The sequence below is a fragment of the Tamandua tetradactyla genome, chromosome 2, assembly GCF_023851605.1.
Source record: "Tamandua tetradactyla isolate mTamTet1 chromosome 2, mTamTet1.pri, whole genome shotgun sequence".
Lineage (NCBI taxonomy): Eukaryota > Metazoa > Chordata > Mammalia > Pilosa > Myrmecophagidae > Tamandua > Tamandua tetradactyla.
In genome coordinates this window covers 169,433,802-169,456,552 of record NC_135328.1, presented here as the reverse complement: position 1 = coordinate 169,456,552, position 22,751 = coordinate 169,433,802, and the positions used below count along the sequence as shown (strand labels likewise).

At 32.9% G+C, this 22,751-nt stretch overlaps 1 protein-coding gene across 9 annotated transcripts in view; it reads right to left on the bottom strand.

The window, feature by feature from the left end:
* TUT4 (terminal uridylyl transferase 4) overlaps positions 1-22,751 on the bottom strand; it is a 119,050-nt gene that overhangs the window by 49,419 nt on the left and 46,880 nt on the right. For all 9 annotated transcript variants that reach the window (XM_077149644.1, XM_077149638.1, XM_077149635.1 and 6 more), the window contains 6 exons: positions 22,355-22,471; positions 12,743-12,920; positions 9,697-9,785; positions 8,363-8,414; positions 6,112-6,181; positions 4,610-4,736 (listed from right to left, as the gene is read on the bottom strand). In XM_077149644.1, coding sequence (XP_077005759.1) covers positions 4,610-4,736; positions 6,112-6,181; positions 8,363-8,414; positions 9,697-9,785; positions 12,743-12,920; positions 22,355-22,471 — 633 coding nt within the window. The remainder of the gene's footprint in view (positions 1-4,609; positions 4,737-6,111; positions 6,182-8,362; positions 8,415-9,696; positions 9,786-12,742; positions 12,921-22,354; positions 22,472-22,751) is intronic.

Sequence of the window (22,751 nt, the reverse complement as noted above, 5' to 3'; positions counted from 1 at the left end):
CTTTTTTTCTCACTGCACTTAAAATTCACATTCCTTATCATGGACCACATCTACTAGGCAGACCTTTCTCCTACCGGTTTCACTCTCGCTCACTGCATTCCAGCCACTCTTGTCTTCCTTTTAGATCCTCAAGAACTCATTCCCAAGCACAGAGGTTTTGTACTATTCCTTGGATGCTATTCCCTCAAGACTTTCACATGGCTGGCTCCTCCTGATGTAAGCTTAAATGTCACTTCCTCAAAGAGACTTTCCCTGACCATATAGTATAATGTCACTCTCTTATCACATCACCTTATTTTCATAGCAGTAACCTCTATCACTTATTATATTATTTATATACTTGTTAACTGTCTGATTCTACCACAAGCATGGAGACTCCAAGACAGGAGAACTTTGTATGTTTTGTTATATATTTCCAGAACCTAGAATAGCAGCTGGCACATAAGAGGCAATTAACAAATGTTTGCTTTTGTTCAGATTTTCATTTTTCAATAATATCATTTTCTTCCTGTAGTTTTCTTATCAAATTTATTCCTTATATTTTATCATTTGTGTCACTGTAATAGAGGTAATATTTCCCCCCACTTCCATTCTACCAGGTTATTTTTATGACAAAGATAAGCTACTGATTTTTGTACATTTATCTTGTATTTAGTCATCAAAATCTCTTATTAATCCTAGTCACTGTTCCTAGGGTTTTCTAGGTATACAATCATATCAATACCAAAAAGAAGTAATTTTACTTCTTTTCCTGTATTTACATTTGTTATTTCATTTCATCTTATTACTGCATTCCCTAAAATCTCTACAACAATGTGCAGTAATGATACTGATAGTGAACATCTCTGTAATATTCCTGATTTTAACATATTTAAGCAATTCACTGTTTAAAGTGATATATATTTTCCTTTTTTTATAAGTAGTCTTTATTATTAGCTTCCTTGTATTTCTGGTTTACTTGAGAAGCTTTTTTTAGGAAAACATGTCTTTTCAGCATACACTTATTTCTTCTGCTTTGTTAATTTAATAAATTATGTTAAAAGATTTCCTGATATAAAACCATTTTTATATTAAAATAAACCCTGCACAGTCACATCATGTTTGATACATTGATATATTCCATTTTATTTAGATTTTTGTATCTACACTAGTTAGATTAGTTTATAGCTAGATTGAATTTTTTAAATTATTGTTTTCATTAGATAATAAAAACAGAATAAGAACTGGAGTTATAATGGCTTACTAAATTTAGGAATCCAAACAACAATAAAAAAGGTTATAAAACACTTGTCAAAAGGAGCTTGAAACCCTCCACTAGAATAAATTCTCATTTATCCAAAATACTAGAGGAATGATAAAATGCCTAATGAATGGGTTAAGTTAAACAGAAACCCCTTTGCAACTGTAAGGAACTGCCAATGTATGCTGCTAACACTATGAGACATCTCAGAGAGGAACAAGATTAAGGTAATTTGAGAACTCTTAATTAAAACTTAGGAATCTCTTTTAGATGAGAAATACAGATAAAATGTAACTCTATGTCAATCACAAAAAGGGGCTGTCAGGTAACTTGCGTACAATGAACCAATGATGATAAAGTATACCACATTATCCAAAAAATCGTTTCCAATTAAGAGAATGCTAAGAGTATGGCTACCTAGGAGAAGATAAAGCCAGACAACAGTCAACTTCAATTTCATTATAACAGTTTCAAGAATAAACTATATTCACATACTAGAATTTTAATTACTATATAATGCAAAACATGGTTTGAAACTTCAAGAGACATAAAGCTATTTTTTTTTAAATCTGAGAAGAAAACTGTATTAGGAATTATTTCTTGTTTTCTTATAATAACTGAGAAAATGAAAATTATGGAAAAAAAAAAAAAACTCTTTGCAACAAACAGAGATGCCAAAAAAGAGATACACTATTTCACTAGATATAGAAATCACTCTATAGCCAGCTTTAAATATTTTAGTGCTCTGCACTGACTGGTATGTTTAAAATCAATATATCTTTTTCAAGTGATAACACATTATGAGAACTTTGTTTTAGAAAATGAAGTTCATAGGCCACATTTTTTCAAAATGAAATAATGCTACTAACATTAGTGAATTTAAAAATGTCTGCAAGAAAATTAGCACTCTATTATGACCACTGAAAATTTAGGGCATAACTGAGAAGTACCAATCCAAGGTAATCTATATGTTCTTTCATCCCTTAAATTTATGTAGCGGTTTACAGTCCAAAATATATTTTCATGCATTAAATCTCGCATCTCGTGTAATCTTCAAAATAATCTCTTGAGATAGAAAAATCAAGGCACAGATAGGTGAAGTGACTTGCTCAAAACCACATTAAAAACTTGGCACAAAAACTTGACCCGGAATTGGTTTATTTCAATTCATGGGACTAAACTTCAACAGTAAGCCAGGCATCATGCTAGGCACAGAGAATGAGATAAATAAGAGAAGGTTCTTACCTTCCCTCAGTCTGATTCATCACCCCCACTCAATTCCAAGGGTAAAAATCTCCCTTCTGAAGAAACTGGGTAATTCATTCAACATTTATTAAATGGCACAGTAAAATAAGCACTGGTAACCAGCAGTGAAGAAAATAGGCTAAAATCCCAGCATTCACAGAGTTTATAATTTTATGGAAGACAACAGATCACAAACCAATAAATTAATGTATGACAGATGGTAATTAGTGCTGTAAAAAAAAGTAACAAAGCAGGGTAAAGGCAGGGAGAGTGATGGGGCAATGCTATTTCATATAGGGTGGTTTGGGAAACTCTGATAAGATGAAATCTGAACAGAGACCCGAAAAAAGTAAAGGGGTGCACCATTCTAGATACTCTCATCAATATTCTCGATGAAAGGAGCAGCAAAAACAAAGGCCTTGAGCATGAAGACATCCCAACTCTAAGTTTTCTGACTGCTCCTTACTTTTCAAACTATACTCAGACAGCTGGTGCCACCCCAACCATGGAGGCTATCCCTAATCAGAGTCACATAAAAAAATCAGTTCTCTATTTCATGTAAATTGCTTCACAGAGGGCCTAGAATGGAGATACTTTCATTAAATGGAGGCTACTATTTAAAAAAAAATACAATGATAAAAAAGCGTTATCATCAACTGTAACAACTGTTTCACACAAATGCAAGGTGCTGGTGGTGGGGTAGTGTATGGGAATACTATATTTTATGCATGATTGTTCAGTAAGCCTACAACTTCTCTAATAAAAAAGGAAAAGAAAAGTAAAAATCACTTCATTGGTCAATATCTCTGAGTTGTTCTTCATCAAAGACTCTAGGAATCTAGTTGTGTTGTGAGGGCTGGATCCAGTAGACCTGGACTTAGCCTGAGGTGCCTACTGAAATTAGAAATTTACCTGCATGGCACTGACCCACTGGTCAAGGTATGAAATGTATTGAGAGTGCTATTTTGCAAACACAGATCACACAAAGCTTGAATTTCAGGTGGTCTGTCACTACTGTTTATTAAAAACAGTGAGACTGATGTGTTCAGTTGGTTCTGCTGTTGAGGCTTATTTTATAGTAGGAATAAGCGTATGTGACCAGCAAAATAGTTAAAAACCCAGCTGGGCCTCAATTCTGGCCTCTCAAAGTGCATCCTGCCATGGTCCTTACAAAAGAGGACAAAGAAGCCCACATCAGGCCTTTCCCTGTCTTGTAGTCAGGCAGCCTTTGACTTGATATACATGTTTAGTCATTGTTATTCTCATATTATATTCTTTTCCTCTAGATTTATAATCACTGTCATTTTGGGTCCTGTGAGTCTTCTTTAGCAGCTGACCCCTGTTTAACTGCCACTATTCCAGTACTGCTATGGCAATTCTTTTGCATCCTTCCACAACATAGTATATGAATAGCATATTTTAAATTTTACAGTGTAATAATATACCATTCATAATGCTTGCCACTTGGATTTTTTAAAAAAAATATGTGACTGTGCCTTATTTTTTTAACTAAATTAAAAGAAAAAACAACAAAAACTCATCCTTTTGCCATTTTACTCTACAGTTACCATTCTATCACTACCACCTTAAAAATTAATTCATTACTAGTCTAGTAAGTGAAGACTACTCTAAGAACACACAAAACACACACAAAAAAGCTAAAATCTTCTCTTCAGGTCATTTGGATTGACATTTATGAAACTTAGATAACTAATACTCATCAGTTGCCCAATCAGAAATTATGAAGGGGGGGAGACGCAATCAATAATTTAGAGGAAAGAGAATAGTCTTCTAAGACAGAAGTTAGAAAAAAATGTATCAAGAAAACCTTAACTTACAGTAAAATAAGAGTAAAAACTTGAGCCTCACATATCAAAGATAAATACTTCTATGGTGTATAAAAGGAGAACAATTAAATATGGGAATTAAAAATTCTAAAATATGTCTATTTATAAGTCTACGAAATTTTATTTTCATGTCCATAAGTGAAAAATACCATATTGCTTTTTGTCTGACACAGATAACTGTTTTGTCACATGTATTACCATTAATGTTATATGTCAGAGCAAGAAAAAGCATGACTTTTCTGAAAATTAGGTACTTTTTTTCTTCTCTTCCATTTACCTTAGCCCAGTAGCGAAAAGCTAACACCAAGGGAGTAAAGACAGGTTCCAATTTGCCAAGAGCAGCAAGTAAATCCGTAGTGAGGCATGCCATATCATTTCCTGCACTCACTCTACAAAGTAAACCACTGTGAATAAGAAAGAAAGAAATTTTGATGTATTAATACCTTAACAAGCAGAATATTTCAAATCTTGTGGCTATCCTTCCCAGTCACCATATTTTAAGACCTAAAAAGTCATAATAAAACAAATGTTTTAATAAATTTTGAGCTAATCTGAACACTACATATCATTTCCACCCCCAAAGAACCATAAAAATTAAAGAAACAAATTTTTAATGTTTATTAGTACCCCAGAAATAAATTTCAACTTTATTTAGTATTTAGGTTCATGAGAAATTAACTTCAAAAGCAATATTAAGATTCACCAAAATCTGATTTCAATGAGAGGACACTAATCTCTTCAAATAATGCAACATCTTCCTAGTTCATTCTTTTTGTTTTGCAAACGATAAAAACTAAAAATGATATACTGAACTGATTAGATATATTTCTTGACTAATTTTTCCTATGATAGCATTGATGCCTTGTTGATACATTAATTTTCAGAACAGAGAACAGAATGGATTTACATGTTAGCACACATGTTATGCTTAATGTAAGTGGAAATAAGAGCTACCTTAAATGAAGTGACAGCATTGTAGTGGAGATATTTTGAGGTCAAAGAGAAGTAATGTATTTGGGGTTTCCACACAGAGGCAATTTGACACCATGTGGTGGAAAATAATATTGAGTTTCAGAATATCTGCATTCCAATTCTGGTTTTCCCTTAAATAACCTGAATTTCGACAAATTATTTAAAACCTCCAAGCTTCAATTTTCTTAATTTACAAATAAGGAAGCCAAATTAGACCAGCAAAGATCCAGCTTTGAGTAATAAAACACAGCAAACTTTAAAAAATATATACAGTAAGCTAATAATCAATATAAGAAACACTGTCATTTCTATATTATTTTCATGTCTCCTAAATTGATCTCAAATAGGTTTATTTTAATTTCCTTTTCCAAAGGTACTCTGCCCTCTAAATTTTATAAACATCTGATTAGAAAAGCAAGAGCAATTGTCAATGATTCAATTTCAGTGAAGTAAAAACTAGTTCTAATAGACTGTAAGATCATTGAGGAGCTATTTCTTATTTATGGTTGGCTCCCTAGAACCAAACAGAACCTAATATATAGAAAATGTCAATATATCTGAGTGAGTGAATGAACTTAACAGAAAAATTAAGTTTTGTTAGAGTGTTATATTTTCAACTGTCTGGTAATTTCTATTTCTTGTTCACATTTTAGTTAAGCTAGCTATTTTTAATCATTATTAACAAGTTTAGTTGTATCAATACAAAGAAAAATTTTAAATAAAAATTTTTCCTCTTGGAGATGTTCTCAACATCTCTTGTTAATCAGTTTTTTTTTAATACTTTATTTTCTCTTCAATATTACCAACCTTTTCCGCTCTTTGCACACCACAACAGGAACTTTAGCGTGAAAATCAGATTCCACATCTACATATAATACTAATAAGGAAAAAATAAATAAAAACAAGTAAGCTAATGTTAATATCTCTCAAATTTTTAGTCTCAAGTAAACATTAATAGTTTCCTTCTAAAATCCCTCCCATTGCTTCTGTGTAATAGCCCACTGTTTTCTTACAAACATTAACCCAACAGAATCCCTTACCTCTCTTGGTATCAATTGCTTTATACCAACAACCACAGGTATGATCCCAAATACTGCCTGAACATTATAATCACCTTAAGAAGAAAGATCTTCAGCTCACTAAAAATTTAAATATTTCCAAATAAGTATATAATCTAGTCAACGTTGTTGACCCTTCACAGATTCAGTAAAGAGAACACCATTTACTTGAGAGGGCTATTTCCACAGAATTATGAAATGAGGACCTACAATGTTTAAACACTTTAGTTCTTTAAATTATCCATGCAAGTAGAGGGCTAACTCTGCTGGCCTCATGCCTTGTTAATATATGAAGAGTCTGCCCAATCAAAGCTCCTAAGGAAGGACTAACAGGATGAAGCAACCTCTCCCCTGAAGTTTTTCAATATACCTCCAACATAGGCCCCATGACCTTAATGTCTGATCTAAATAAAGACAGATATATTAACATTATTTCACTCAAAGTTCAGAGAATATCTCTTAGTTCTGTCAATGATTAATTTACTCAAAAACATGCGCTGAAGATCTATGCACCAGAATTTTGTTATACACAGGATATATGACAATGAATAAGACAAAAAGAGCTCAATGAGGGTTTCAGAAGACACATAAACAAATCCTGAAGATGGAGGTCTCTTGAGGGTACAATGTGGGCATACATAGGGAAGTAGTCAATTTTACAAAGAGACTGTTTTGTGAACATTTTGTTAAGAATGTTACTCATATATTTTCACAGAAGAAGACATTTTTAACATAGTTATGCTAGGTTGCACTATCCAGAAAGTCTTAAGTATATATCTACTACTTATCTGTAATATTGCTTTAGAAGTTCTGTTTGATTAGAAACAAATATTTACTAATATTTAAAGGAAACTATATTAAAATCTCTTTACAGGATATAAAGTGAACCAAGTTCATTCCTTAAGAACTAATTTTCCAGAAAAATGGCCAAGAAGGTGCTGATAAATAATAGGGACCTGGTAGGACAGAGATTAAAAGAAGACTGACATAGGAGCCAAAGAGAATAAGGCTAAAGCTAAAAAGCTGTATTTCCAAAGCCAAAAGCAAATATTTTTGCCAGGTACTTTTCACGTATAAAATTTAAGATGGTAATAGTAATAATAACAGCAGGAGCAAAAATTTAATTAGAGCTTACTATATGCCAGGCACTTTTCCAAGCTACGGCTTAACCCATTTATTTTGACAACAACCTTCTCATGAGAGAGAGTATATCATTTTACAAATGAGGAAACTAAAGCATATACACTTAAAAAACTAGCCCAAGGACACACCGCCAATAAGCAGCAAAACTAGAATCTGAGCCCAGAAAGTCTGGTTCTAGAGGCTGGGATCTTAAGCATTTACTTCTTAACAAGAAAAATAGGTTACTTTAAAGCAGAAGCATTTAGTGAACAAAAACCAAGAAAATAATCTTCCAAATTATACGACCTGCAGCCTGGTTTGAAATAGCGGTAATTATTTTAAAACTTCATTTAAAAAGTATTTTTAACTATATGAATGTCCTTTCAGCATCAAAAGCAATACCAATAGAAAAGGCACCTATAAAAATGTAGTAAGTATGATTTGGTTTATAACAAAAATCATTAAATAAGGTTAGTATCATTGTTTGAAGTGGAAAAATAAACATATTTCTCAGTGCATGCGCACATTTTCTTTCTTCCAATTCTCTCCCCATATTTTTCTTCATCAGTGACCTCCTAATGGTTACAGCTTTTGTTTTCTTTTACGAAAGAAGCGCTTACACTATTCAAAGCTAACATTTTTTAAATTACCCAATAGGCAGCTTTTTACATATCAATTTTTAAATGGTATTTTTTACCTAACCAACATGCAAATTATCTTTACTAGGACATCTATCAAATAAATATATAAATGCATCTATCGCTACCCTATAAATTATGATACAATGACTCAAATATCTAGGATTTTTCATTTTAATTTCATTAGCCATATAAACAACATGATTGCAAGTACCTTTAGAGTTTTAAAAAGAAACTTACCATTTTTTTTTAAAATCCCAAGCACTTGTATTAGAAGATCTGGATGATTCATCTAAAAAAGTTTTAAATTAAATCAGTATACTAATTTCAAAATTCAAACAGCAGAATTTTAGACTGAACTCAATTTCATTAAAGAATAACATTTAAGTTAATTATGTTCTGACCTTAAAATATTAAAAACAGAAAACACAGCTTATATTAAAAAGTTATATTTATGTTAATTAAGTCTTGTTCATGGAAGTAGTAACTAATAAATTATGTAGTGCTATTACTCCAGCAACACTCCTAGAATTAATGATTTCTTAGAGTGAGAAAAGGTTCTAATAGGAAAGAAATTAGTTTGCCAAATGATAGAACTTAAGATAAGGAATACAGACAACTTTTAGGGATACAAGCAAATGGCAGTTTGGCCAAAGGCTAAGAATAAATATATTTAACACAAACTTGTCAAATAGTTACAGTTCAATGTGTACTTTGCTGTTATTTTTTCTTTTTTTTTTTTGGCATGGGCAAGCACCAGGAAATGAACCCGGTCTCGGGCACAGCAGGTGAGAACTCTGCCTGCTGAGCCACTGGGGCCCGCCCCTTTGCTGCTATTTAAAAACACATAATAATTATATATTAACTGTAAAGTAAATGGCTGTATCAGGTGAGAAATGTAAATATCAAATTTTTATCCAAATCAAACTTTGAACTAAACTTATTCAAGAAATTAAAAACCCATAAGATACTGATTATTTTTAAAGTCTCTATCAATAAATAAGCAATATTAATAGTCTATACAAAATAAGTACTGTTGCTAATGATACAAGCTACTAGCTATTTAAAATATACATCATTTACCAGGTACTATATCAAAACACTTGATATGTATCATCTCCAATATAAAAATTATTTTATTATCCCTGTTTTGGAAACGAGGTAACTGAGGATCCAAGAAGTCAAGTAACTTGTTCACTGCAGTCAGGGTTTGAATTCAGATGTGTCTGATTTTAAAGTTCTTTCACTTTCTAAACTGTAATACATAATAATACGTAGCTATAACTGTAATACAATAATTCTATAAGCAATAATTGCTCAACATGCTAAAATATAAGCACTCTTCCTTTTCTTTTGACTGTCTTCCCCTTTACTTCTTTTTTCTTCTGTCCCTTATTTCTTCTCCCCTGGCTATGTCTTAAGCCTACTAGTAGTTTCTAAAAACAATATTTAGTCAAGGCGCTAATACTCTACAAACTAAGTTTTGTAGTCCATCACCCTTCTCTAAAGAGATAAGCATTAAAACATACTAAGTACCAGTGAAGAACCACACAGAAAAGGTTCTAATTACTTACCTTAGGAGGAAATTTTATATCTATATTAACATCACTAGTTTTCAGAGCAAACTTAGTTAGAGACGAACCATACAGCCTAAGTGAACACTCTGGAAAAAAGAAAAAACATCAAAGCATGATACAGTATGCAAAATAGGATCCTTAAAAAACACTCTGCACACAGAAATAAGGAAGACACTGTCTATATTTTAGATCCGTAACTATCTGAGACGAAAAGAAGAAAGACTTATGTTGTCTAGAACCTAAATTTTCTGTAGCACATAATCTAATGCAACCTGTCTGGATAGCTCATTTGAACAACCAAAACACAAGGAGCCAAGAATGAGAATGAGGGCCTTTAATCCTGTATAGCTTAATGTAATGTCTAGATACATCCTAGAATATATTAAGCAGATCATCAAAAAGTATTGGCAAAGTCCCTTGAGGGATGGGAGAAAAAAATATAGAACTATTAAACTTTACCATCAGGAAATCCCCAAATACTGTGTCAAACTTTAGGGATACCCAATTCAATAGGCTAAGCCCTTGGTCTTGAGGATTACTCTTGTGAAGCATATGTAGGTAGTGGAGAAGCTTAGCCTACCTATGGGTATGCCTAAGAGTTACTTCTGGACCTCTTGTTGCTCAGATGTGGCCTCATTCTCTCTAAGCCCTGCTCTGTAAATCACTGCTCTGTGAAATCATTGCCCTCCCCCTACATGGGACATGACATCCTGGGGTGAAAGTCTCCCTGGTGGTATGGGAGATGACTCTCAAGGATGAGTCTGGCCCTGGCATCATGGGATCAACAATGCAATTCTGACCAAAAAGGGTAAAAGAAGTATAACAAAGTATCAGTGACTGAGAGAGTTCAAATAGAGTTGAGAGACTACTCTGGAGGTCATTCTTACACAAGCTTCAGTTAGACATTGCTACCTACCATAACTTGACAAATCTCAACTAAAACCATTCCAGCCAATCATAAAGAACACCTAGGGCAAATATATAAGATTCTACAAATATATAAAATTTATATATTTGTACAAATATAGACAAATCTTATATATTTGTAGAATATCAAATAAAATCTATCTTATATATTTGTTTCATGCACTAGGGTTACTTTCCAGAAACCTACAACCTCCAGGTGGGTCCCTGGACCAGATAAGTCCTGAAACCAAGAGGGTCCAACCTTTCCAGAACATCAGCTAGCTCCATCTCCCTAAGCCATATTAGTGACAGGCCTTTCCAACATGAAAAAGTTAGAATGGGTATAGCTCAAATACCCCTAAAGAGTGGGAGGAAGCTCAAAGGTGATGGTGGAGATATATAGAGAAGGTAGGGTTTAACAAATGAGTATGAGTGTTGAATCATTATATTAATATTTCTTTTAGTCTCCAGTGTCTTGGAGCAGCTAGTAATAAAAACCTAAAATTGTGGAACTGTAACCTATACAAACTCTGAAATCTATTCTACAACTAATTGTTGTGGTGTGCTTTAAAATTTATTGCTTTTTTGAATATATGTTATTTTTCACAAAAAAGAAAAAAGTCTATTCTGACGATAAATGCACAGCTATATGTGAACTACTGACTGTACACTTTGGATGATTACATGGTATGTGAATATATAATATACACCAATAAAAAATTGTTTTCAATAGAAAAAAACAGACATGAAGATTGTATATATTTCAATTCTATGTCTTCCATTTCTAGACTACAATTATAGAAGAAAAACACCCTTCCTGATTGATGTATAAAATAATAAAAATGTTTCTCTTTTGTGGGGAGCAGAAGCAGGGAAGAGAGAGAGAAGTTATTCATAAAAGTTCAGTGTTTAAACAAAATTTTACTAATATTTATCAAGGAATGACTATGCTTAGTAATTGATACATAAAAGTAAAGAATGTACTAAACTAGCTATAGCTACTGTTACAAACTACATTTATTTATTTTTAGATATAAGAGATAGCATTTGGAGAGGGGAATAACATACATTCAATGTCAATGCTTTTTAAAAAATCAAAATATAGCCAAGTTACTTGATATCACAAAACTAAAAACCCCCAAATTCTGTGGTTATCAAGAGTTCATGATAGATAATAAGCGGGACCAAAAACATACTACCTACATTTTCGTAACTAAATGTATTATTTCAAAAACATAATACATCAAATTTTAAAAGCATCTCACTAGAGAGCAAGTTGAAAACAATACGACTGAAGCTGATCAGATAAGTTTCTTAGAAAGCATAAAGTTTACACTCAATTGTACATATACAAGTCTACTTTCAGGATCTCAAAATGTCTGAAAATCAACAAAGTCATTAAAATAAAATTTTAATTCTATTCTTTTAGTAATAGCAAATGCTCTTATATATAATTTAAATTAGTATTCAAGGTATTTTAGGTAGAAAATCACTTTATAGTAAAAACAAAGAGAAACAAAACTGTGGTAAAAAATAAATGTTATTTAAGATACATTTACTTAAACCCTATATTGAAGCAAGTAAGAATAATGGAGCTAAGCAAATAGTCTATGTAAGTGTCTAAAATAAATATAGCCTGACCCCACCTTGCACCAAAAAATAAATTTTCTGTGAAGACAGAGCAGATTCACAAGAAATAAAAGTGCAAATTCTATTTCCACAGTCCATAGTTAAATTACTTTCTCTCCAGCATCAGATAACAGGAATTATTATTAACAGTCACTGGTTAGAATGCTTATACTTAAGCTAATATAACTAAAAATCCAGACTAAAATCAATGATACTAAAAATAAAAAAATCAATGATACCGAAAAACTAATATAAAAATATATTCGGCCACTAAAAAATTATCCTATAGCTGGCTTTTAAAAATCTTTCTTATTACTAAAATTATGCTATGCCATAATACTCAATTTTCTTTTGAAAAAACATTTTCACACCATCTATAAAACAAATTCATCTGCTCTTAAGAGAAAGAAAAAAGAGAAAGAAAAACATTAAGAAAATTAACAAATTCAAGAGGAAGCAACAGGAAGAGTTTTGTGATTTCAAAAATTAAGTATAAAATATTCTGTACCTGGTAAAATTGTTGTTATAACCTTTGACATTTCCTCTGCAATTTCCTGACGGATTCTGAGGTCATCATCTGTTATTCCTTGTTCTTTTGCTAATTCAGTAACTGCAACACTTAAAGCAGCCAAATGGGCAGGGGAAGGAGGTGGCAGAGAACGAAGCTCACTTTCTTCCTGTTTTTCCTATTAGTGCAACGTTTAACAACAGAAAGGTTTCTATTTACTGTCCTTATATTTAGGCGGGAAGAACAAAAGTATATTACCTCAAACAAATATTCACTGAGCCCCCTCTATGTGCCAGATATAAGACATAGATATTTGGAAAATGAACAAAAAAACCTAGAATCCTGCCTTTGCAAACATGATTACAGAACTAGAAGTGCTGTGGGGAAGGCTGCTATTAAATATAAAAGAATAAAGTTTGTTCTACTGTACTGTCTACGTAAATTCTGAAAAGGTATATCAAGGATGAGCTAGCATAAGTACAAAAATTAAGACAACTGTCTTAAATATAACAGAAGGTCTTAAATTTTCTCTGAACAGCATATGCATTATCAGGTTTAAAAGGTCACATAGGCTCCATTACCACATCTGATAGACTGCCTATCATTTATAATAGATTTTTCTCTGTTATTTTATCCAACACTATGTAAAATATAAAAAAAAAAAATCTCTACCATGCTAAAAGTTTCAAGGCCCATTTAAAAAAAGGAGCTAAACAGGGACTTTATTACAGATGCACAGACTTTTTAAAATTAGTTTATTTTTCTGATTGTTAAAAAACACACATGCTAATTTCAAAAACTACATAAAAACACTAAGAAGAAAAAGACTCATGCTCTCATTTCCACTATGAGCTTAATGTCTTTTAACACCAATGAGGCCTTACCATTTCTTTCCTTTAGTATTACAGCATGGACATTTTTTATTACCACTTTTCAGTCAAGAAACAATCTCATCTCTGGAGTCATGCAGCTCTTGTCAGATATAATAATCAAAAGTAATTGATCCTTTCCCAAATATAATTAAACAATAGACTTTGGTCCATTCCCTACTTCCACTTATTGTTATTACACTCAGGGTTTAGCATAAGTAAAGCTTATCTAAGGTGTAGAAATATGATACGTGGGACGTTAAGACAAGCTCATTTTTATAAATTTCTACGACCATTTTTGCAATTTCTGATTATAATCAAAATTTTGGACAAGTATCTAAATTTTCAGGGCTACTAGTTTAGGATTCTTCCAAAGAATTAAAAGCAACACACTTAACAACTATCATGCAACAAAATTACTTTTATATACATGGAAGAACCACAAAACGCTTTGGATTATATTGCTAGATTGTCATGGAATTAAGAACAGATAAGGCAATCAGGAATCATAGTTCTTTGCTAAGCCTTTCCTACCCCCTTTAGAATATTGTTTCATCAAACATTCTCATTGATATCTCCTATTTACCTCTGTCACAAACATAACCAACAAAGTCCTTGCTCTTGTTTAACTTACATTCTAGTTAGAGGAAATAGACAAATATATAATATCAAGTCAGTTAGTGCTATGAAGAAAAATAAAACAGCGTAAGGGATTAGAGAGTGATAGGAAGGGGTGTTATTTAGAATTGCATGGACAAGGAAGGCCACTGTGATCAGGTAACATTTAAACAGATACAAAGTCAAAAAGAAGAGCATTTAAGTTTCTAGAGAAAAAGCATTCCAGACAGAGACAGTCTACAGGATTTGCTAAAGGTATGAATGTGGAGTGTAAGAAAAAAAGACACATCAAGAATGACTCCAAGATAGCTAAAGGGATACAGATTATGCAACAGGACTGATTGTAAAAATTCAGAAATGTTAGCACAATACTACCTAACTGTAATACAATGTTAGTACACTGAATAAAGCTGAATGTGAGAATGATAGATGGAGGAGGGCTGAGGGAACAAATGAAATCAGAAGGAAAGATAAAGACTGAGATGATATAATCTAGGAATGCCTAGAGTATACAATGATAGTGACTAAATGTACAAATTTAAAAATGATTTTGCATGAGGAAGAACAAAGGAATGTCAATATTGCAGTGTGTTGAAAATAGATGGTAATTCATATTTTAAAACTTTAACTTATGTGTAAGACTAAAGCAAAAAATGTTTATTTGGTACAAAATTTATATTTTGACTAGTGCATTTCCTAATATAACTTATGTAGATAGTTTGATTGAACACCATAAGTACATGGAACCTTGAGTAGAGCATGAGATTTTGTTGGTTTGTCCAGTGTGATGCCTCAGTAAGTCCCAGAGTGATTTGAACAGTGAATAAAAATGTATTTGCAAAGTTCTCCTGGAAGAATGACAGGAAAGGGGAAATTCAACTTCCCCATGTGGAGAATTTCCGATATTCTCCCAAGCAGTGGAGACAACTAAAGCAATAGGCTGAGCCCTCAATCTTGGGGTTTGTTCATACGAAACTTATCCCCACAAAGGATAGGCTAAGCCTACTTAAAATTAGGCCTAAGAGTCACCCTAGAGAATCTCTTTTGTTGCTCATATGTGGCCTCTCTCTCAGCCAACATAAAAAGCCAACTCACTGCCCTCTCCCTCTCTACGTGGGACATGACTCCCAGGGGTGTGGACCTTCCTGGCAATGTGGGACAGAAATCCTAGAATGAGCTGGGACTCAGCATCAAGGGATTGAGAAAACCTTTTCGACCAAAAGGGGGAAGAGAGAAATGAGACAAAATGAAGTGTCAATGGCTCAGAGGTTTCAAACAGAGTCAAGAGGTTATCTTGGAGTTTATTCTTACGCATTATATAGATATTACCTTTTTAGTCAAGGTATATTGGAGAGGCTGGAAGGAAGTGCCTGAAAATATAGAGCTGTGTTTCAGTAGCTATATTTCTTGAAGATGATTGTATACTGATATAGCTTTCACAATGTGACTGTGATAGTGAAAACCTTGTGTCTGATGCTCCTTTTTTCTACGGTATGGACAGATGAGTAAAACATATGGATTAACAATAAGTAAATAATAGGGGGGACAAATGCTAAAATAAATTTAGATTGAAATGCTAGAGATCAATGAAAGGGAGTGGTAAGGGGTATAGAAAAAACTAGGGGAAACAAAGGCTAAAATATACTGTGTAGATGGAAATACTAGCAGTCAATGAGAAAGAAGGGGAAGGGATATGGTATGTATGAATTTTTTTCTTTTTATTTCTTTTTCTGAATTGATGCAAATGTTCTAAGAAATGATCATGGTGATGGATTACAACTATGTGATGATATTGTGAACTACTGATTATATACCAAGAATGGAATGATCATATGGTAAGAATGTTTGTGTTTGTTTGTTGTTATTTAAAAAAAAAGGATGACTCCAAGGTATTTGTACTGAGTAAATGGTGAGTACTGATGCCTTTAACTGAGGTGAGGCAAACTTGCCCAACAGACCAAAACCTCCTAATTTTCAATCCTTTTCCCTTCATTCCATTCTCCACATTGCTACCAGTTATTCTTCTAGTTATTCTTCTAGTTATTCTTCTAGTTAAAAACCTTCAATGGCACCAATATAATACACCATCTTGTTTTTGTTTTTTTTAACATGGGAAGGCACCAGGAATCGAACCCGGGTCCTCGGGCATGGCAGGCAAGCACTCTTACCTGCTGAGCCACCGTGGCCCACCCTACACCATCTTCTTAACATGGAATATAAAACAACTGCCTTTCTAGGCTCTCCTCTAACTATTCCCTCTACTCCTTCCAACAGTTTTGGCAGATACCTATACATTTAGTCATCAGTCATCAATTACTGTATAAGGATTTTATATGTGGATCAAAGTTCATTTTTTTAAATATGGATATCGCATTATTCTAGAACCACTGGTTGAAAACAATACTTTTTCTCCATTGAATTGTCTTTGAATGTGTGTCAAAAATCAGTTGTCCATGTAAGTGTCTATTTCTAGAGTCACTATTCTGTTCCACCAATCTATTTACCTATTTGATGCCAATACCATGTCTTGATTGTTGCAGTTGTATAAATATAAAAATCAAATAGTTTTAGTCTTCCAACTTTGTTCTTTTTCAAAGTTGTTCTGGCTCTTCTAAATTCTCTGCATTTCCATGCGAATTTTAGAATCACCTTCTCATTTGGAGCTTTGATTGTGATTATGCTAAATTTACAGATCTGTAAAGAGCTGATACTTAACAGTATTGATATTTCAACACATTAAAAAGGTATATATCTCTATTTATTTAGTGCTTTAATTTTCTTAAGAATGGTCTATACTTTTCAACATACACATTTTGCATAGTGTGATGATGATGCTATTGCAAATGTTAATTTCAAAATTCCAATTTCCTATTATTATAATATAGAAATACAATTGATTTTTGCATATTGAGTTTCTATTCTACAACCTTGCTTAACTCATTCAATAGTTCTAATAACCCTTTTCCAGATTTCAACAGATTTTCTGCATAAATAATTATATAGTATGCAAATAAAAATATTATTTTGTTGTTTCTTTCTAGGCTCTCCTCTAACTACTAAAGTATTACTTTACTAAAGAAGTAAAGTATTACTTCTTTCTTTCCAATCTGTATGGCTTTTATTTCTTTTTCTTGTCTGACTACACTGGCCACAATCTCCACTACAATGTCAAACAGAAATAGTATGAGTGGACATACATTTTTTCCTAATCTCAGGAGATAGGATTCAGCCTTTCACCATTAGATATGATGTTAGCTGTAAGTTTTTCATAGATCTATCAATAAACATGTTAGTTAAAGAAATTCCTTTCTATTTCTAGTTGGCTGGGATTTTTTTTTTTTTACAAGGAATGAATGTTGAATTTAAAAAAATGTTTTCTCAGCATCTACAGAGATGATCAGATAGTCTATTTTATTTTATTAATATGGTAAATTATACTGATTAGTTTTCTCAAGTTCAATCAACACTGCATTCCTTTAATATATGGTTAGATTCGATTTGTTAAAATAAAATACTTAGAATTTTTGAATTTATATTCAAAACGGATATTGGTCTGAAGTTTTCTTTATTGCAATGCTATTGTCTACTTTTTTTTATTATTTTCTAGTTTTTCTTGTCTGGTTCTAGTATCAGAGTAACACAGGGCTCATAGACTGCACTGGCAAGTGTTTCCCCTCTTCAAAATTCTGGAAAAGTTTTTATAGAACTCTTATTAATTACTCATTAAAAAGCCAACAGGGCATGGCCTTTTCTTTGTGGCAAAGTTTATAACTACAATATTAATTTTTTAAATATATCAGGGTTATTTCTTCTTAAGTGAGCTTTGGTAGTTTCTTTCAAGAAATGTGTCCATTCCATCTATGTTGTAGAATTTATTGGCATAATGCTATTCATAATATCACCTTATCCTTTTAATGTCTTCAGAGTCTGTGTGTTGTCAGCTCTCTCATTCCTGATTCGGGATTTTTAACTTCATTCTTTTTTTCCAGGTCAGTCTGGCCATAGGTTTATCAATTTCAATGGCCTTCTCAAATAATCAGTTTTTGGTTTCACTGGTTTTCCTCCATTATTTTTGTTTTTCATCTCATTAATTTCCTCTACAGTCTTTTATCATTTCCATTCTTCTGCTTGCTTTGGGTTTAATTTGTTCCTTCTTTCAAATTTCTTAAGGTAGTTGCTGAGGTCACTGATTTGAAACTTTCCTTCTTTTCTAAATAGGTGCATAAGTTTTTAAGTCCTACTTTAGCAGTATCTCAGAAATGTGGGTAAGTTATGTTTTCATTTCCTTCAGTTATTTTCCTTCAGTATAAAATAATTCCTAATTTCTATTTTGGTCTCTTTTCTGACCCATAATTTATCTAGACATGTATAATTTAGTTTCCGGATATTAGGGGATTTTAAAAATATGTTTCTGTCATTGAACTGTAATAATTCCATTGTGGTCAAAGAACAAACTTTCTATGACTTAAATTTTCTGAAATTTAAGACTTGTTTTATGGCACAGAGTATATAGACTGTCTTGTTTCATTTGTCCTTGAAAATAATGTGTATGGCCTGCTTTCATTAGATGGATTGCTCTATAAATGTCACTTAGGTCACAAGTGTTGCTATCACTGGTACGCATTTTACTTTTATATGTTATAAATGCCATAATACATTATTAATAGTCAATTGTCTTCAGAAGAGCTTTAAACAGTAAGGGAAGAAAACCTTATCAAATTTACTTAAGTAGTTAACCATTTCTGGTGTTTTCACTCCATTACGTATAACCAGATTATCAATGGGTATCATTTTCCTTCCACATAAAGGACATCCTTTAACCACTTCTTCTTAGTAAGGATCTTATGATAATATATCATAACTATTTCAACTTTCATATGTCTGAACACAACTTTATTTCATGTTTATTTTTTGTAGATACATTCACAAGGTATAGAATTCTGGTTAAGTTTATTTTTTTCAATACAATATTCTAAAGATGTTATTTCACTGCCTTCACTTGCACTGCTCCAAAAGAAAGCTGATGTTATCTTTGTTCTCTCTTTTTCCTTTGGCTACTTAAGATTTTCTCTTTATCACTGGTTTTGAACAATTTCATGATATACCTCAGTTCTCTTCATGATTCTTGTGCTTAGCAGTCATTGAGTTTAGATCTGTAGGTGTTGAGGGATTGAATCATGTACCCCACAAAAGACATGTTAAAGTCTTAATCCACATTCCTGTTGATATGAACTCATTTTTAAACTGTACCTTTGAATATGTTAAGGTGACTCAGAGTGTGGACTCATTTGTGAACAGGATCTTAAGATCTGTGGTAGGTTCAGAACTGTATGTACCCCAGAAAATCGTGTTCTTAAAGTAAACTCACTCCTGCAGGTGTAACCCTTTTGTAAGTAGGACTTTTAAGGAGGTTACTTCAGACCCAGGGTGGGTCTTAATCCTTTAATTAGAGCGTTAATAACAGGATGAATATGGAGAGAGTGAGAAAGTAATGGAAGCAAGAAGCTGAGAGCAAGAAAGCCGGAAGAAAGGGAAAGACCAACAGATGCCACCATGTGCTTTGCCACATGACAGAGGAGTCAAGGATTGCATGCAGCCAGTCTTGGGGAAGAAAGCATCACCCTGATGGTAACTCGATTTGGACATTATTCTCAGCCTCAAAACTGTAAGCTAATAAATTCCCATTGTTAAGACAAACTATTTCATGGTATCTGCTTTCAGCAACCTAGGAAACTAAAACAAGATCCTAATTAGGTGTGGCCAACTGAATCAGGGTGGATCTTAATCTGCATTACTGGTGCCCTTATAAAGAGAAGCCAGAAATCAGAGAAACATACAAGAGGAGACCAAAGGACATTGGCCATGTGACCAAAGACAATCACTACCAACTCAAGGAGAAGGTATGGCCTTGACTCTTGATTTTGGAGTTCTAGTTTTCAAGCTGTAAACCAATAGAGTATTGTGGTTTAAGCCAATCCACTATGTGATATTTGTCATAGCAGCTCTGGCAAATTAAGACAATAGGTTTACAGTTTTCATCAAATTGGACATTTTTTGGCCATTTTTTCAAATGTGTCTTCCTCCTCTTTCAGGGATTCCAATTACACATATATCAATGATTCCACAGCTCATTTATGCTCTTTTTTTTTTTAAATTCTTTTTCCTCTGTATTTCATTTTGCAGTTTCCACTGTTACAACTTCAAGTTCACTAATCTTTTCTCTTTTAATATTTCATCTGCCATTAGTACTATTCAGTATATTCTTCATCTCGGACACTATAGCTTTCACCTCTGTAAGTTTGATTTGGATCTTTTCTATATCTTCTATGTCTCTAACTCCTGGAACATCAGGAAGACAGTTATATTAATTATCATAGTGTCCTTCTCAACTAATTGCCAGTTCAAGGTCAGTTTTGACTGGTTGATTTATTCTTCTCATCTATTTTCCTGCTTCTTCGCATGTCTAGTAATCTTCAATTGATGCCAGAGAATATAAAATGTTGAGTGTGCTGGTTATTTTTGTGTTTCTATAAATATATTTGTTCCAGGATGACATTTAGAACTTGGAAACAGTTTGATCCTTTTGGGTCTTGCCTTTAAGAGTTTTTATGTGGGACCAGAGTCACATTTCGTTTAGGGCTAATTATTTCCTACTACTGAGATAGGATCCTTCTGAGTATTCTACCCAATACCTTATGAGGTTTGAGATTTTCCAATCTGCATGGCGGGAAGGCACTAATTCTTGCCCTGTATGAGCAGTGAGCACTGTTTTCTCAAATTCCTTTAGATGATTCTTCTCCTGGCTTCAGGCAGCTTCTTCATATGCATACACCAATCAGTATTCTGTTTGAATAATCTAAAAGGATCCTCCACACATTTTCATGTTCTCTCTCTGCAGCTCTCTCTCTTCTATTACTCTGTCCTGTGAACTCCAGCCACCTTAAACTCCCTGGACTCTGTCTCCTCAATTCTGAAAGGCCACTAGGTTCCTTTCGCAAATATAGTGAGTACCCTCTATGTGTCAGGTGCTGTCCTGAATATGGAAACAAAAATAAGCTAAACCTGTGCCCTAGAATATAAGATACTGAAGTCTAGCAGGGGAGACAAGAAGGCAGACATTTACAGTATAGTGCATTAGGCTTTTTTATTAAGTATGCAAAGGCTACGATGAGAGCATAAAGAATGGGTACCTAGTTCAGATTTGCTAGGAAGGTCAAGTAAGAGAAATTTTTCAGAGAAGACATAGAGTTATGATTTAAAGATAAGTAAGATGTTATACAGTATTAATATAATTTTAAAAAGAAAGAACTTAGCTAATATACTAATAAATTTTTAAGACAAAACACTCTATCCATTATATCTATGTCTATTAAATCAATTTTAATAAAAGTAACAGAAAAATTATGAATTACCAAATTCCAAAGCTTACAAGGCCTTTCATGGTGTAGAGTTCTCTAGCTTCATTTCACACCATTTTTCCCCCTAGCTTTCTTTGCTCCAACCATACTAGCTAGACTCTTTCAGTTCCTCATATGCCATACCCTTACCTGACTATAGACCTTTATTCATGCTGCTTTTCTGTACAAAGTGCTCTCCACATACCAATTTCTGCCACCATTCTTTCTTGCCTTTATAACTGCTACTTCAAGGTATAACTTAGATGTCACTCCCTCAGAGAAACCTTCGTCTAGAGAAACCTTCTTTATCCTATATCAAGTAAAATAAGCTTGAACACTCCCTTAGTGCCATATTTTCCCCTTGAATTAAAGTCTCATCATACTTAAACTCCTCTTCAACAATTTAGAAATTCTGAGGGCAAGAACCATGGCTATCTTGTTCACTATTGCCTAGTCCCAGCACAAGAACTGAAAAAATGTTACACAAACTAGCTGATTGTATCTGATACCTTTAAATTTAGGAATCAATATTCTTCAAAATGAGCAACATGGACTCAGAAAATTACCCACCCAACCACCTAAGATAAAGAAGGCAATCACAGCTTTCAAGTGATCATTTCAGCTACTAATATAAGACAAGTATCCCACTTTTGAATAAATAAAAAACATTTTAATTAGCTTTACCATTTTAAAAATAAAAAAATAATAATTTTTTAAAAAGAATTTACCGAAATATTTTTCTTATGTCGTTTCTCCTTTATATGTTTATGAGCTCCTTGGATGTTTTCAATGTGAATTAAGCAAAGTTTGCATAGATATCTGCAATTGGTATATTCTGGTGAGCGCTGAAAAAAGAAGTTAAAAAATGCATTTTTTTCAGAAAACAAAGTACATTATTAACTATACATAAATGAACAATGCAATTATGCTAATGTAAGACAGAAAAAAGAACCAAAGGACAAGTTTTTAATAAAGAAATCAGTGCTTATATATCCAAGAGGCAACTGCTCTTTTTAAAACAGCCCTCATAGGAGAATATATTCTTATTTCAAACAATATTATAGTAAAGCTAAATTATCATCTTTGGAAGTCAGTATATCAGAAAAACATTTCACTATTTTTTTT